General features: G+C 42.7%; 1 protein-coding gene across 4 annotated transcripts in view; it reads left to right on the top strand.

Annotated features, from left to right (window-relative positions):
* Nucleotides 1-4,696: 4,696 nt before the first annotated feature.
* The window catches only part of LOC142905055 (CCR4-NOT transcription complex subunit 3-like), a 28,457-nt gene continuing 17,176 nt past the window's right edge, over nucleotides 4,697-15,977 (top strand). For all 4 annotated transcript variants that reach the window (XM_076051536.1, XM_076051538.1, XM_076051535.1 and 1 more), the window contains exons 1-5: nucleotides 4,697-4,842; nucleotides 6,767-6,829; nucleotides 12,180-12,247; nucleotides 13,438-13,512; nucleotides 14,990-15,079. In XM_076051536.1, coding sequence (XP_075907651.1) covers nucleotides 6,805-6,829; nucleotides 12,180-12,247; nucleotides 13,438-13,512; nucleotides 14,990-15,079 — 258 coding nt within the window. In that variant the 5' untranslated portion in view covers nucleotides 4,697-4,842; nucleotides 6,767-6,804. The remainder of the gene's footprint in view (nucleotides 4,843-6,766; nucleotides 6,830-12,179; nucleotides 12,248-13,437; nucleotides 13,513-14,989; nucleotides 15,080-15,977) is intronic.

Here is a 15,977-nt window from a genome sequence, read left to right as displayed (position 1 = left end):
GAGAGAGGCAGGTGAGATTGGTGTCGGGGACGTGCAGAGGTCGTTCACAGCGACAGGATCCAGCCGAGCAGGGTCGTTACCGGGGAATCGGTCCGAGGACGAGGCGGGGGCAGGATCGGAGGCGGGCTGTTGTCGGCCGGGGAACGAAGGAGTACAACAAGGAGACAGGCGCTGGATTACTGGTGCAATGCAAAACAGATAATCTGGCAACGGGAGAACACGGGAGACTGGTTAATAAAGGCAGTGCAGATCAAAGGCTAAGATTGTTGGCTATCAAGATCATAGGGGCAGATTGTTGGCTATCAAGATCATAGGGGCAGATTGTTGGCTTGGATACCGTGACAGTAAACTCAGGAGATTTGGGAATGGACCAATGAAACGGGGTGCTAACTTGCGAGAGGGAGCTTGGAGTCTGAGACTTCTGGTGGAGAGCCATACTCGGGACCCTGGCCGGTAGGCAGGTCCCGGGACACGGTGACGATCAGCGTAGACCTTGTGCTTGGCCGCTGACCGAAGGAGTGGCTGGCGCGCCCAGATCCATACCCGTCGACATCTCCTGACTAGGGTGACCGAGTTTGGCTGGAGGTGGACGGACGGCTCCCCCTTCAGTTTCATTGGCTGGAGCGCAGGCAGCCCAGGCAGCACCTCCAGTGGGAAGAACTGCCTGTCTCTCAAAGTTCTGGATGGCTCCTGGTTCTGGGAACGCTGTAGTGTCAGACAAGGTTACCATCTGCAAACGGAGAAATGGAACTACACCATCCCTGCCTCATGATGATTTCTTGACAGTGCTGCTGTGTCAGGACCCTCCGGCTGTCCTTGAGTGTCCAGAGGACAGAGTCATCAACATCCAGGGAGCTTACTACCGGAGGCATGGCAACAACATCTGCACCCAGCGGGGCCAGTCAGATGGGGCAGTGGAGGAAGTCCTTCCCATTGTCCAACAGCTCTGCAACAACCGTTCGTCCTGCTCCTTCGCCCACCATGTCGACCCCTGTCCCTCCGTGCCCAGGTATCTGGACGTAGCCTTCAGCTGCGAAGACAACGTGTGTGTTTGGGGACGGGAGGGTCAGCGACTCCCAGCTCTCTGCCTCGTCCTCAGTCCACAGCCACACTGCGAAAATGGGTCGGCTGAATGGGAATTCCTGCTGGATGCCTTCGGGGTCCCTGCAGGCTGAGGGTGAATGGCTCCAGGTGAACCTGACCAAGACAAAGAGCGTGACTGGAGTTGTGATCCAGGGTTATCTAGGGTTGTCCCGGAGAAGACCAAAGGGTGACCAGCCTGAAACTCCAGCTCAGCATGGACGCAGCCACCTGGATTAACTACACTGCTGTTGGGCCGGCTCCGTCTGGCTTGGTGGACGGAAACACTCGGAACTCCTGGATGCTTGGGACGCCTGGATCAGCGAAGTACGTCCGCATCCTACCACTTAAGGCCAGGGGACAGGCCGGCCTCCGCCTGGACGTGCTGAGTTACTCACCAGACTCCGTCATCACTTGCGACCACGAGGCTGATCTGAAGTCTTTTACCAACACGATGACCGTCCACTGTCCAGCGGGCAGCAGTCAGCAGTCAGCAGTCCCTGAAGAAAAGCGTCGTAGCACGCAACAGCGTTCCAGCCGCTATCCGCCGCAGTCGAACGGAAGGCGATAGCATAGTCCGTTACCGACTGGTCGCCTTGCTGTAAACCCAGCAGCTTTTGGGCAGCCTCGGTCGTCGGTCGTGGTCTGACACGCCGCGCTCCTATTCTCCCACTCCGCAGCCGCCCAGGCTGCCGCCCTGCCGGTAAGGAGGGAGACGACGTAGGCCACTTCGGACCTCTCGGAGGAAAAACATGACGAGCGTAATTCGAAGTGGAGCTCGCACTGTAAGCGGAACTCTCGGAAGCTGTTTACTGGTGCAATGCAAAACAGATTATCTGGCAACAGGGGAACATTGGAGACTGATTAATAAAGGCAGTGCAGATCAAAGGCGAAGATTGTTGGCTATCAAGATAATAGGGGCAGATTGTTGGCTATCGAGATCACAGGGGCAGATTGTTGGCTTGGAGACCGTGACAACTAAGGCCGAAACATTATTGTTTTAACATCTGTGTCCAGGGCCGACCCAAGCCTCCATGGGGCCCTAAGCAAAATTTGATTTTGGGGCCCTCGATTTCAGCCAACAATAATTGTTGATCATTCACACACCTACAATGAGTTCAATGCAGCTCTGGCAGTGTTGTCTACATCCTATTGACGGCCTGACATGTCTTTACACATGTATGTATTACACGTTGAAATTATGCTGTTGCTGTATCTCCAAAGGTAAAATAATCAGAAACATAAGTAATACCAATGCAAACTTAACACGAATAATATCAATTAATGCATCATGGATCACGTGCATCCAGGGTGCCACATATGGTTTTCAATCTCAAAGGGCAGCACGTCCAGCTACAAGAGTGTCCTGGGGTTGATTTACACAACATTCCAAGTGATAGAGCACATAGTGAGGTATATCATCTAGTCTTACTGAAAGTAACAAAAATAAACAGGCAGACAATGTTCTTACTGTAAATGTGTCATCTGGTTTATTATTTTTGGTTTCAAAAAAGTGCAACAGCAAGGTGCAACAATAAGTTGTAGTGCAAGAACAACAAAAATGTGCAACAACAACAAATAACACTTATATAAAAATGATAAATTCAATTGTACAAGACAGAAGCTTTAGCTACAGAGGCATTAAGAATCACTAGGTCTACATCAGCAGCTGCACTCTGTTGAACGTGTGTTTTTGTACAATAATATATCTTTGATCATATAGAAATCATCATTTATCCATGGAAAAAAATATATATTTCTTTTTATTTCGTTTTGATTGCTCTTGGGGGCCCCCTAGTGGCCTTTGGGCCCTAAACCGTCGCTTACTTCGCTTATGTGTCTATTGCCTTTCACCCATGTGTTACTAAATGACACTTCTCTCCTTATGGGGAATAAAATAAAGTATCTTCGATTCAGTTCAATTCATTGTATAAATATAACATCAGATAAACAGGCACTCAAGAAAGTGGTGGACTCAATTGTAGGATAAATTTAGGAATTTGGTGGTGGGAGGGAATGATTGGTGCAACAATCATTTTCATTTCAATTAAAAAGAAAACAGATGTCGATGTAAATATGCAATTTTTTGTGCAAAATAAGTTTAACTGCGTAGGGGGGAAACATGGAATTGCTTAGGATTCTTCCCACAGTTCAAAGACCAGAGTATAAGACACATTAAATTGTGAGTGTGAGTCTTGATGGTTGTCTTCTTCTCTCTGTGTTGGCCTGCGTGGAGTCCTCGCCAAGCTGCCTTCATCCCAAAGTATCTGAGATAGTGAGTGCAGGATAGAGTGCAGGTGGGTTCATAGAAAATGGATACCCAATTTTCAAAAATGTCCAATGGTTCAATGCCAGCAATCTAATGTAATAGGGGAAGATGGTGGTGGTTTCAGGGGGCTGTGCTACATGGACTGCTCATCAGTACTCTTACGGCTCCATGGCAGCGCCTATCTGACTTCATCCTCACATCTTCTGGAAAGAACAGAAGGACGGTTAAGACTGCAGAATAATATTTTGTGACTCATGAAAGAGGTTTTCTGCAAATACAGGTATCGGCTCTTGTCTGAGTGTACTACACAATATTAGCTGTGTCTGTGACAAGGGTGAGCAAACGTTTTGACTGGTAGGGCCACAATAATTCTAAAATTTGCCCGAGGGGGCCGGAGCAGCAGCAGATGGATGGAGTTTTGGTGACCCACCTCATAGGAAGAAAATATATTAACATGGGATATTTGGAAAACGTGCTTTAATGTCAATTGAAAAGTTTACAACAAAATAAATGTCTTTGAAGCCCCATGATATTCAGCTCTTTATTGAGATGACTCACTGAAAAATGGATGAAATACAGCTATTTTGTGACTTAAGTAAAGTTTGGGAGGCTGAAATAAAAAGCCTTACTGGCCGCATACGGCCCAACAGGTAGACAATTGAATAGTGAATAAACTCACAATTAACAAAATCATTATAAATAAAATATAAAAAAGGACTACAAATTGATAAAAGCGAGTACATGTGCAGTGCAGCCTCTAAATTCTAACCATAAACTGTCTGTTTTCATCAATCACAGTAACTGGCAGTAAGAATATGTACATGGGTCAGTTGACAGTTGCTAAGATAATGATTCTGCCGGTGTGGAGGTCCCTGAGAGCACAGCAAAATTATTTTAGCATTCATAACAAAATTTACGATTATCGATTATCATATTTTCCACCGGAAGTAGCACAGTGACGTGTGTGTGTGTGTGTGTGTGTGTGTGTGTGTGTGTGTGTGTGTGTGTGTGTGTGTGTGTGTGTGTTTCTTTCGTTTGCGTTTCCCCCTGTTTAAACAACTTCTAGTATTACCTTCGCTGAGACAACTGGACTCACTTTCCCATGAGACCCCAAGACCGACAACGGCGGTTAAAAAAAAAAAAAAGAAAGAAAAAGCTTTACCCTTTCACCTTTTAAAGTAGGCCAATCACAGCAGGAGTTTTCCAGGAAATAGTAAACCGTGCGCTTTTTGACGGACGTGCTGTTCCAGCGAATGAAAACACTCAAACGGCCACAGCGGACCAATCAGGGAGACGGTAGGCGGAGCTAGTGTCCAACAGGGCACCCGAGGAGGAGGAGGTGTTCCTGGTAGCCATCTTGGATGTGCGGAGTGATTGTTTAGCGAGAAGAATTGACAAATGCTTTTAGAGAAATAGCCCGCACAGCGAATATTTTCAAGAGTTTCGAGAGTGGAGCAACCGGAGAAAAGAAGCCGCATCCCGGAAAAATCCAGGTAAATAAGTTGCATGCCCCAAAGTGATGAATATATGTGCTCCCGTCTTTCTCTTTCTTTTTTATCTGTCTCGCACACTCTCTACCCCTTCTCCAAATTGTCTCCCCACATCAAATATAGCGCAGCCGGGTTGATAAGCTGCTGCTTTTTAGAATGACAACCGATCCGTTCGGAGTCTTTGAGCGAACTCGGGAACGGAAACGCACAAGTTCTTCGCCTGCAAGAGCTGCCGCGTGTTAACTTGTTTGGCGGAGTTTGTTTTGACGTGTATGTTGCTCGGATGTTGGTGGTCGCAGGGCTGCTGCTGGCACAAGGTGATGATGATGAAGGTGATGGTGATGCCCGCATTGTTTATAAACATCCCGGGATAGCCCAACGTTAGAGCCGACGTCCTTAAAATAAATAAATAAATAAACAATGGAGTACGGTCGTGGACTGCAATCACGTAAAGCCTGTGAACATGCAATTGTAAAATGCAGGGGCAACTCTGTGAATAGAATCGATTAGAATAGACTATCGTCATTGTGACGTGCGCAATGAAATTAAAAAAGTGACAGACAGTCAGTGCATAGGAAAAACATGAAAACAATAAAAACATAAAAACGCAAGACACACACACACACACACACACACACACACACACACACACACACACACACACACTCCAGTCATAAATAATAATAAAAAAAACAAAACCAAACAGCCATTGTGATTGCACGATCCCGTGACCGTGCGCATGTGTTGTGTTGGGAATTGTTTTTTGTGGCATTGAGAAAGTGACCTCATCACGTCCAAACTGAGCTGCTGAGCGAGTGTGAGGCACTGGCTTGGCTGGGTCCACCCAACAACACATGTGTGCGGTGCACCTGTCTGAAGTGGGATCCATCAGTTTGGCGGTTTCCATCAGTTTGAGGTTGTGTTGTCGGAACAAGTTGTAACATGCAGGTGTGCTCTATTTTCAGCCTCGGTGGAAGGCTGAAAGTAGAGCACTCTAACGATGTCTATCTATCTATCTATCTATCTATCTATCTATCTATCTATCTGCATTGAATGGCTTTTTATCAGGTTTGAATATAGAACAGTGCATAATTTAGGATCATTAATCCCACCACTTCAGTGTAAGATAATACACTGTGGTCTGACTGTGTAGTCAATAACTGATCCTCTTCTGACCTGCTGCCGTTTCCTACCCAAAGGCACCAAGAACTGTACTGTCCACTCTTGTGTATGCGATGTGGAATGGACTTGTGTTAATACGACACGGTATTCTTGTTGCCTCGAAGCAAAGTTCAACTTCAGCAGAGCAGCTGGAACAGAGTAGGAAAGCTTCTTCTTCTTCTTCTTCTTCTTCTCACCTCTGTGACTGCTCCAATCCTTCCCCTCCATATTTTAATCACTTTAATCATAACTGGTTTTCATTGTTGTGTTTCTGTACATGTTTATGCAACTATTAACAATATCAAAACCCCATAGTGTTCAAATGAAAAAACAAATCAAGACTTGGATAAAAAGCAGTGGTCAACATTTCACAACCTGTGACTGAACTTGAAATGTTACACAGTATGTGCAAAAGAAAGTGCTTTGGTAGTGCATTAGTTTGTATCTGTGTCTGAAAAAAAAAACCAAAATGCTCCCGCATATCAGATTCAAAACCTGTTTCGGACCCACTTGCAGTTCCCAGAACAGAGTGCAAAGGATGATGGGCAAACAAGGGCCGACGAAAATGTGAACTTTCTGCTTGCGTCGTCTCTGCTCTTGTCTTGGATTTAAAAAAAAACAAAAAAAACATGACCGTTTCCTCGGCGAGAAACCGTTTGTTTGCAATGGTCATAGACTCACGGGCACATCAGGACGCTTCGTTTGAAGAGACTGCAAGTCGAGCTGATCAATCCTGAAACTTTTCTCTGTTTTTTCTTCTCTGCAGCAAAAGAAGGGATGAAGACATCATCCTAGTCGTCAGCCATGGCCGATAAAAGGAAACTTCAAGGTCAGATTTTTGTTTGTCTCATCGAGCACCGGAGCCGCCAGAGTTTCAACAACAAAACAACAACAACAAATTGAACAGATCCACAGGGCAAAGCACATTTGTTTTTGGCCATTCAGCTCCCTGCCGTGATCAGTGACATCACAATGCTCTGTATTTTTAGTGTTGCACGTTTTTGCTCAAACTTTCTTAAAAAAAGCACATCAAGCAGAAAAATCAACTTTTGTTTCTACGGCGCTGAATCAAAACCAAAGGCGTCTCAATACGCTTTGTACAATGAGGGGGAAACCAACTGGGCCCCTCCAGAGCAGCAGGGGGCGACAGTGGCCAGGAAAAACTGGCCACTGGCAGATCCAGACTCCAGAGGTCAGAGGTCATCTGCTTATGTCCAGTTGGGGTGAACAGGAAATACAAAAAATGTAGAGGGAGAGACCGAAATAAGAGTTGCAGGGTGAACAACAAAGCTCTCACAATGTAGATGTAGAGATATATAAATATATAAATATATAAATAAATAAATAAATAATTGAAATATAGAAATACAGAAAAGCACACTTAAGTATATGAGATATATCAATTTAAACACGTAGATGTACATAAATAAATGTTGTGTCGTATTCATCAAATTATTATGAAATATAAATAGACTTCAATGTAAAGCAGTGGGCTGGCTTGGCTGCTGTCCGTGTAGAATGTGTTTGTCCGTGTTTGGGAGGGTCAGAGGTCAGAGTTTGTGATGGCACAAGATCCGCTGTTAAAATCAAGTCCCGGGTCCTGATCTTGGTGGTGAAGATGAAGCGCCAGCACCAAGACTCTCAGGCGTCGCTGTCATCACCTGCCACACAGACACACAGAGACTGCGGCAGTATCTTGGCCTATGATTGGTAGCTCAGATGGAGAGCAAAAAGTGATAGAAGGTCCACCTGCACAGAGCAACATGCCCTTGAGTTGTTTGTGTTGAAGTTGGGAAAACAGTCCTCCTCTGTGTTATGTCATGCTCTTTGGTCTCCACAGGCTTTTAGAAACAAACCTGTTTCAAGTCAGGCTGCAACTTATTTTTTCAACGATTGTCTTCTTTATTTTTCACCGCCTGTTGTGGACTTCTGGTGAAGCTAATTTGCTTGAATCTTCACACCTGTGTTATACTGTTGTACTCTGACAGCATTTGTTCATAAGCAAATATATTAAAGTAATGACACATAAGACATTTATCTTCAACATATTTACATTATTTTCAAGTGTCAGATGTCATTGGTGTATTATTTCACAATTTAAAGGTTATATGCAACGTAAATACCCTAAACAGATCTCTTACATCTTAAATATTGAATTAATATGGCCTAAATAGCTCAGTTGATAAGTGGTAAGTAAAAAAGTGTTACAATTCAGTATAAACGCTAGTATTACAGCTGTAGTTGACTAATTACTGCCGTAAAGTAGCATTTACTGAAGTCAGCAAACGTTCGCTAAGCAAACTTGCTCTTTAGAAACTTTAGATCAGGCGTGGGCTAACTACGGCCCGGTGGCCATATGCGGCCCGTTAAGCTTAAGGAAGTAAGTGATGAAATAGCTGTATTTATTTCATCCATGTTTTCAGAGTCATTTCAACAAAGAGCTAAACACGGTGGGGCTTCAAAGACGCTGATTTTGTTGTAGCGCTCCTGTTAATTTTCAGTTGACATCACATCACATGTTTCTCCATATCCCATGATACATATTCTTCTCCTATGAGGTGGCTCAGTAAAACACTCCGCTTCTCCCTTTTTGTCCTGTCGTTGCTACCTATTGGCCTCAAATGGGGTGGATTTCAATCAGTTGCGCGCACCTCGTTCTCTTCAGTTGCGCAAAGCCAAAATAGGACCCGTGGCGTGATGCAGGGACCAACCTGCTTCCTCTCACTCGGATAAACAACTCGCATTGCCAGTGATGCTCAAAGCAGCTCGCAAGACGAGATTAAACGCACCATCTTTGTAACGCGGTAATGAACTGTTAATAAGACCGTCTGATGGAGTTCACTGAGCAGTAATTGTCGCTTTTCTTCCACTGTATTTTTTGTGTGGGATTATACTGTTGAGTCATTGGTAGATGATTTAGATAATGGTAGATAATTGGTAGACAGTTTGATTTATCAACAGTTTGAAGAGAAAGGGGATACAATACTTGCTCATATTTTCTTTTTTTTTGTTTTTTTGTTTTTTTGATTATTGGATTTGTCTCCTTCAAAAGTGATGCACACTGGTTGTGTTTCGACACTGCCAGACACATAGACGTCTTAGCTCAAGCTTTAACTTATTTTAAAGTTAAAAATCCGTCACTACACAGCCCGAACGTTTGACTTTGATTGTTTTTGGTAAATAAATAAAATGAAATAAAATAAAATAAAATAAAGTCATCCATGCAACGGTACAATTTCACAGATTCTGGATCAACTTTCGTGCTTTGAACACTTTTTCTGGCGCCAGCAGACAGGGTTGGCCCGTTCTCCATTTGGTCGTTAACATTAGAAACTGCGAGCCCATAACCCCGGGGAGGGCAAACTCTATGACTCGTGAGGCCACAATGGCTTCCAAAATTTGTCAGAGGGGCCCGGAGCAGCAGCAGATGGATGGAGTGTTTCGGTGACCCCCCCCCGCCTCATAGGAGGAAAAAAATCTATCATGGGATATATAGAAAACATGTTGCTTTAATATCAATTGAAAGTGAACAGAAGCATTACCACAAAATCAGTGTTTAGTGTTTAGCCCTTTATTGAAATGACTCTTGGAACATTGAAAAAATGGATGAGATGCAGCTGTTTTATGACTGACTGACTATTAATATCATTTGTTGGCAGGATTAAAAAGCTTCACGTGCTGCTTCTGGCCCTCCCAGGCCATAGTTCGCCCATGCCTGCCATAACCAGAGAATCTCGAGTGAGGTCTGAAACACGGCACAATACTTATCAGCGTTTCTCAACTGGTGGGTCGAGATCCAAAAGTGGGTCACGGAGCTGTTTTGTTTGGGTCGCAGCTTCGTGGGCAGTTTCCCATCTTTTTGTTTTTTAAAAATCCCTTTAATAAAATAAAATGGAAAAAAAAAAAAAATATATATATATATATATATATATACACACACACACAGACACATCTAGACAGACAATGTTGGACAATTATTTTGCAGGACACAAGTTAATTCAATAATTTCAGTCACAAATCCAACTGTTCACAAGAACAAGAAATATGTTGTTTTTTTCCCCTTATATACCAAGCAGCGATTTTCTTTTTTTTTTTATTTCTTTTAATTAATATATATTATATATATTATATATTTACAAAAAAAATCCACATTTTTGGCACTATACAGTTACTGTAATTATGCAAATCTTCCCACTGTGGGATTAATACAGGTGTTCTATTCTCTTCTATTCTCTTCTATTCTATTCATGTATTTACTAGACATGACAGAAAGTGGGCACGCATTCTTTGCTTTTTGTAGGATATATTTGAGTGCTGTGGATTAAATTTTGGTCACAACCACATGATGAGGACACAAAATGTGGGTCCTGAGCCTCCACCAGTTGAGAAGCACTGACTCAGGCCACCGACTCGCTGATCCAAAGCTCTTCAACGGCAGCTATGCATCCGTCTGGCAGAAAGTTTCCTCGGCGTCCCCCCTCGCTTTGATGCTATTTCTAGCCGCGGTTTTGTCACCGCCGGCTGAAAACTCCAGTTCCTTGACAGGATTGACGATCCTCCGCTCATCGCTCGCCGGCGTGACCCCCTCAGACAGAGAGGCCGTCGTATGAAAGGGAGAGAAAAGTAACTTCCCGAAAACGTCTCAGCGAAGAAGAAGAGCGAGGAGCAATTGCAGCTCGGTCGACTCGTAATGTATTATTACAGAGGAGGTGGCCTTTCATCTAAAAATAACCCAGCGGCGGCGCTATCTCCACATCCCCGCTGCTTAAGGTCAAAACTCGTGCAAAAGAGTTTTGCTTGCGCAACTATAAGACTGCTGCGTCTCTGTTGGCAACCGCACCGCATCAGCGGCGCAGTTCAGCTCCCCGCTGTCACTGCTAGCGTGATGCTCAATCCAAAGCCGGAAAAAAACAAAAAAAAAAAAAAACAGGGCGCTAATTATTATCCTGTTTTCTTGAGACTTAGAGAAGTTTATTTTCTTCGAATCGAAATGAATGATTAATGCAACAGTGAGCCACAGAGGAAGAAGAGGGAGCCTGAGAAATATTGGCGTTGTGGAGAAAACATTGGTGACGTGACTTCTGCTTAAAATGTTACCAGTTCATCTGATTAATAATGAAATAATAAAATATGGGCACATGCGCACTCGTGGACATACGTATCGCAATCATCAAAATCATTGTATATCACTAAATTCACATAAATCTCAATCTGCAAAGTGTATACACTGTACATTTCTATTTAATTCACTGCTAAGCTAACTAAGAGCGTTCACCGCATTTGTTGCTCTGTACTTGTGACACATGCAATGACACTAAAGTTTAATCCCATCTAATCTGCGTTTTAAGGGGACGTTGGACACAATCATGCAGATCTTGAGGCAACAATAGACCCATTTGCTGCTTTGTATTGTGCTGTATGACGTGAGACCGCTTCCACTTGTTATCTTCCAAAAGGTGTGAACTGCTTTTCACTGCAGACATTCGTTAGTGCTGGTCAAAGAACTTGTATGCTTTTGTACCACCAACCAAAATGCTCTCATGCCATGGAATAGCGGAAAATGAACATCTTTCAGTGCCAAATTAAAAAAGTCCAAGAAGGTAAATCTTTGCATCTGTTAGTCTGTTATCCTCTGGCACACGTGTGTCAAGATGTAAAGTCGCTGGCGATGGGCTTTCACATTATAGAAGCGTGACAATTGCGTCCCGCCAAAGGAGTCTAAAGTGTGACTCCACTTCATGAAGGTGGATCGAAATAATAAAGTGCAACATTTGTGCTTTCTGCTCCCTTTCATTCAGGAGCTGGGAATGTTTGTGTTGGTGTCTAATTGTTTTGTTTCAATGAATAAAATGTAAAAGGACGGAGCAGCAAAAGACGGGAAAAACAACAAACTTGATTTGGAGGAAATCCTGGTTTGAGTCACCTGTAAAATGCAAAATGAAAGTTTTGTTCTGGCATGCCAAAGTATTTTTTATATTTGGTTGGTTTTAAAACATCTGGTATCAAAATAAAATGATCCTACTGGAGCCAGTATGGGATTTGGCATCAAAACATTTTGAATGGTACCCAGCCTGAGACGTTTAACGATAGTAACTTTTTTTCCACAGCTCCCAGGATGAGTATCGTTTTTCCCACCGCGTTAACCTGCCGTGTTGTTCTCCCCTTTTCTTCTCCTCCAGGTGAAATAGATCGATGTCTGAAAAAAGTAGCGGAGGGAGTGGAGCAGTTTGAAGACATTTGGCAAAAAGTAAGCAACGGTCGTCTCCCCGTTCGCACACCAGTTGAATATTTGTCCGCGAGATAATGAGCCTCCAGTGTTTGAGCCGAGTCAGAAATCCCTTCACATCTGTTTGTTGGGCAGAGATGATGATGATGAAAATCACATTGTCCATACACAGGTACTACCCGAAAAATTACAATATCAAGTAAAAGTTTATTTTGGCAATTTAACATAAAAGAAAAAAACAACAAATTTTATTGAGCCATTACACGCATTATCTTAAGCAGTTCCTTGTTGTAACTTTGCTGATTAAGATTTTCAGCTTATTAAAACCACAAACCCATAAACTCAGAAAATTATTATAAAATTTGAGGGGTTTTTCTTTTAAGCTGCAAGACCTGATCAGCAAAATCCAACGAAATAAAAACTTGAAATATATTGATTTGCATATTATTCGTCTATATGATATGTCAAATTCACCTTTTAAGTTGCATTGCAGAAATACAACAACCTTTTCAGGATATTCTAATTTTCTGGGTAGTACCTGTAGATGTTAACTGTCCATATAGATTTCTTTTTGTAGGGTTTCCTCCCGTATGAATAGTTTATTTTGTTTCTTTCTTTTTTTTCTTTGATTTATATAAGTTTTTCTTCTCTATTGCACTACATTTTGTAATTGTCCCCAAAGTGGGATAAATAAAGGCATTCTAATTCTAATTTTATATATATACATATATATATATATATTGTTAGTTTGACTCCTAATTTAACCTTTTTATCCATTCAATTGATCCTTTTACTGTTTTCATAAGGCATAAATGCTGATAAAATTAGATTTTTCTTTTTCTTTAACAGTGCTCTTTATTTTATTGCATTTGACCTTGATGACTGAAAGGCCCCTCTTAGGTTTATTGACAGTTTAAACAAAGGTTAACTTAGTCAGCTTAACAGGAGGCCACTTTAACAACCTCTTTTTAAAGCAGCAATAAGTGTGTGTGTGTGTGTGTGTGTGTGTGTGTGTGTGTGTGTGTGTGTGTGTGTGTGTGTGTGTGTGTGTGTGTGTGTGTGTGTGTGTGTGTGTGTCGGCGTCTTTGTCGTCTGCTTTCTCTTTGTTCTCTCCTGCATTTATTGTGTTTCTATGATGAAAGTCCATTTGTCCTCCTCCCAAGCGCCTGATCTCATTCATCGCTCTTGCTTCTGCTCTCTCCTCTTGAAAGCTTCACAATGCAGCCAACGCCAACCAGAAGGAGAAATATGAAGCGGACCTCAAGAAAGAGATTAAGAAGTTACAGGTAAACACAGCGGCGCTTGAGAGTCGACGTGAACACAAGACACTCGCAAACTTTTGTGCACGTCAGAGGGAAAATTAGAACCGTGCCAAAGTAGTCTAAAGTGTGGCTCCACTTCACTAAAGGTCCTGTGTGTGTGTATAAATTGAATGGTTTTTCTTTCATTTTCATGACTATTTACTTTGTAAATTGTCACTCAAGACATCAAAACTATGAATGAACGGATGGAATATGTATTAAACAAAAAAGTATGAAATAACTAAGTTTCATATTTAGATGATCTAGAATAGCCACCCTTAATATAAATAATATATAAAGTATTATTTTTTTTTGCCACATTAACCCACATATCTTGGGTATATATTTTATGTGTAGAAATCTACAATGTAGAAAGTGGTCAAGATAAAGAAGAGATAGGTGTGTCCAAGCTTTGGACTGGTAGTGTATATATTTGGCCTGATTTATAATTTTTATATTGGTAAAAGCATAATATACCGTAAGTAAGTAATTTGGTTTTTCTACCCTTAGAATGATTCGCGTACACATAAGAACATAGTTCAAGGGTCTAGTCCTCAGTTGGCGGCCATTTTGCAGTACCATATTTCCAAGGAAGCCTGGTGTGCACAATCTAATGTAGTTCACTGGCAAGCTCGGGAGAGGGAGGACGAGCGAAAGAGCGCCGCAATCTAGAATGAAACCACTAGATGTTGCTGTTTCTTCTCCAAATCTCCAAATATTACACACTGAGTCTTTAAGGTGGATCACAGTAAAGTGAAACGCAACATTTGTAGCGGCAAAGGAGGGGAAGGCAACAAACTGGATTTGGAGGAAATCCTCATTTGAATCACCAGTAAAATGGAAAATGATGGTTTTGTGCTGTCACTGTGTGTATTTTTGTTGAAATTGGTTTTAAACCCGGTTTTACCAAGGATACAAAGGTATCAAAATTAGCATTATTTAAAAAAAGTAATAATAATTTGAATGGTACCCAGCCCTGCTGATCTCATAACAACAGTCAAGGAACTGTAAGTGCTTCCTTTTGTTTGCAGGAAGCCTCCATAACGTTTCATTTCACGCTCATCAGCACGTCTGAGTGTAAAAAGCAGAGTGGACTTTTTTTTTGAAGAAGTGTAATTATTAAAAAAAGAAAACGAAAGATGATGATTTGACAGCGCCACACTCGAGGAGATGTGTCACAGGGATGAGTTTGTTTGTGTTTGGCTGCATATTAAATGTCGCAGTGGTCAGCCAGAGGCGGCCTGCGCTGGCTTTCTGTTACCATGAGGACCAAAAAAAAAAAATCCAAGCCAAGCTTGCAGTTGGCCGTCCATGGCCGCTGAAGAACAAGTCTCTGCGTGAAACCACTAATGTGTCTGTATCTCTTTCTCTGCCTCCCCCGCTCCGCTTCTCTCCCTCTTCTCCTCCTTCTCCTTCTCCTTCTCCTTCTTCTCCTCCTTCTTCTTCCTCTGGTCCCCCCCAGCGTCTTCGAGACCAGATCAAGACGTGGGTGGCATCCAACGAGATCAAAGACAAAAGGCAGCTGGTGGAGAACCGCAAACTCATAGAAACGGTGAGTAAGGAAGCGAGCGAAGGGAGAGGTAGGCCGCCGCCGCCGCCGCCATGTTCATTATAACGCTCCCTGCAGGAGCTGCTCGGCTCTGGAGGATTGAATCAGTCCGGAGACTTTGGAAAGTCTTGAAAATTGATTTTAAAAATCAAAAAACAACAACATCTAACTACCAAATAATAGTGATGATTTCATGGGATTTCCATCAAACTAAGAATTTTAACTTTTGCAAGGATAATTTCTTTCAACCATCTCAAGCTGTGCGTTTCCATGACAGTTTTTCACAGAGTAAAAGCGATATTTCAAAAATTTCGACAAAGTACCTGCGATTGCAGGTGTTTCCATTGAATGGTGCGGAGTGCATAAGCCGTAATTCTCGTAAAATTTCTTCCAGTGAGATTTACTAGAATCACGTTTACTTTTCTTTGATTACGTTTGTTTGTTGTCAAGTTATATTTTTCTCTTCGATTACTTGGAAAAAATGTTCCGTCTCCTCCTCCGTCTAAACATAACACCCCACTTTCACTGGTCAGTGAGCTGGTCACGTGACCCCGTGCGTCACGTCCGACGTGTAAATGCTGAAAAAGTGTTTCCATGACACCTTTGCGAGATACCTCTGTGTGGATGCGTAGGTTTTGGGAAGCAGGCCTGTCATGAAATTCAAAGTTGTCTTTAAACGCATCGCACTTGGTGTCGATGTGTTTAAAGACAACTTTGACCAATTTGGCGTCGACAGCAAAAGATGAAACTCAAAACTCCCCCACCAACTAACACGCAGATTAATTATTTTTCTGATTGACCCTTTAAACATGGAGCTTCCCCCACCAGGGCGTCGCTACATTGTTCTCCAGAGAGAGTTTGGTGGGGGGTAACAGGCAGAGACTCGGGAGGCTGGTTTCAA

This window comes from Nelusetta ayraudi, unplaced genomic scaffold (genome assembly GCF_046127955.1).
Source record: "Nelusetta ayraudi isolate G7.1 ecotype Tasmania unplaced genomic scaffold, CSIRO-AGI_Nayr_v1 ptg000135l, whole genome shotgun sequence".
Classification (NCBI taxonomy): domain Eukaryota; kingdom Metazoa; phylum Chordata; class Actinopteri; order Tetraodontiformes; family Monacanthidae; genus Nelusetta; species Nelusetta ayraudi.
The sequence above is the reverse complement of the archived record's forward strand: the minus strand, read 5'-3'. Positions and strand labels throughout refer to the sequence as shown.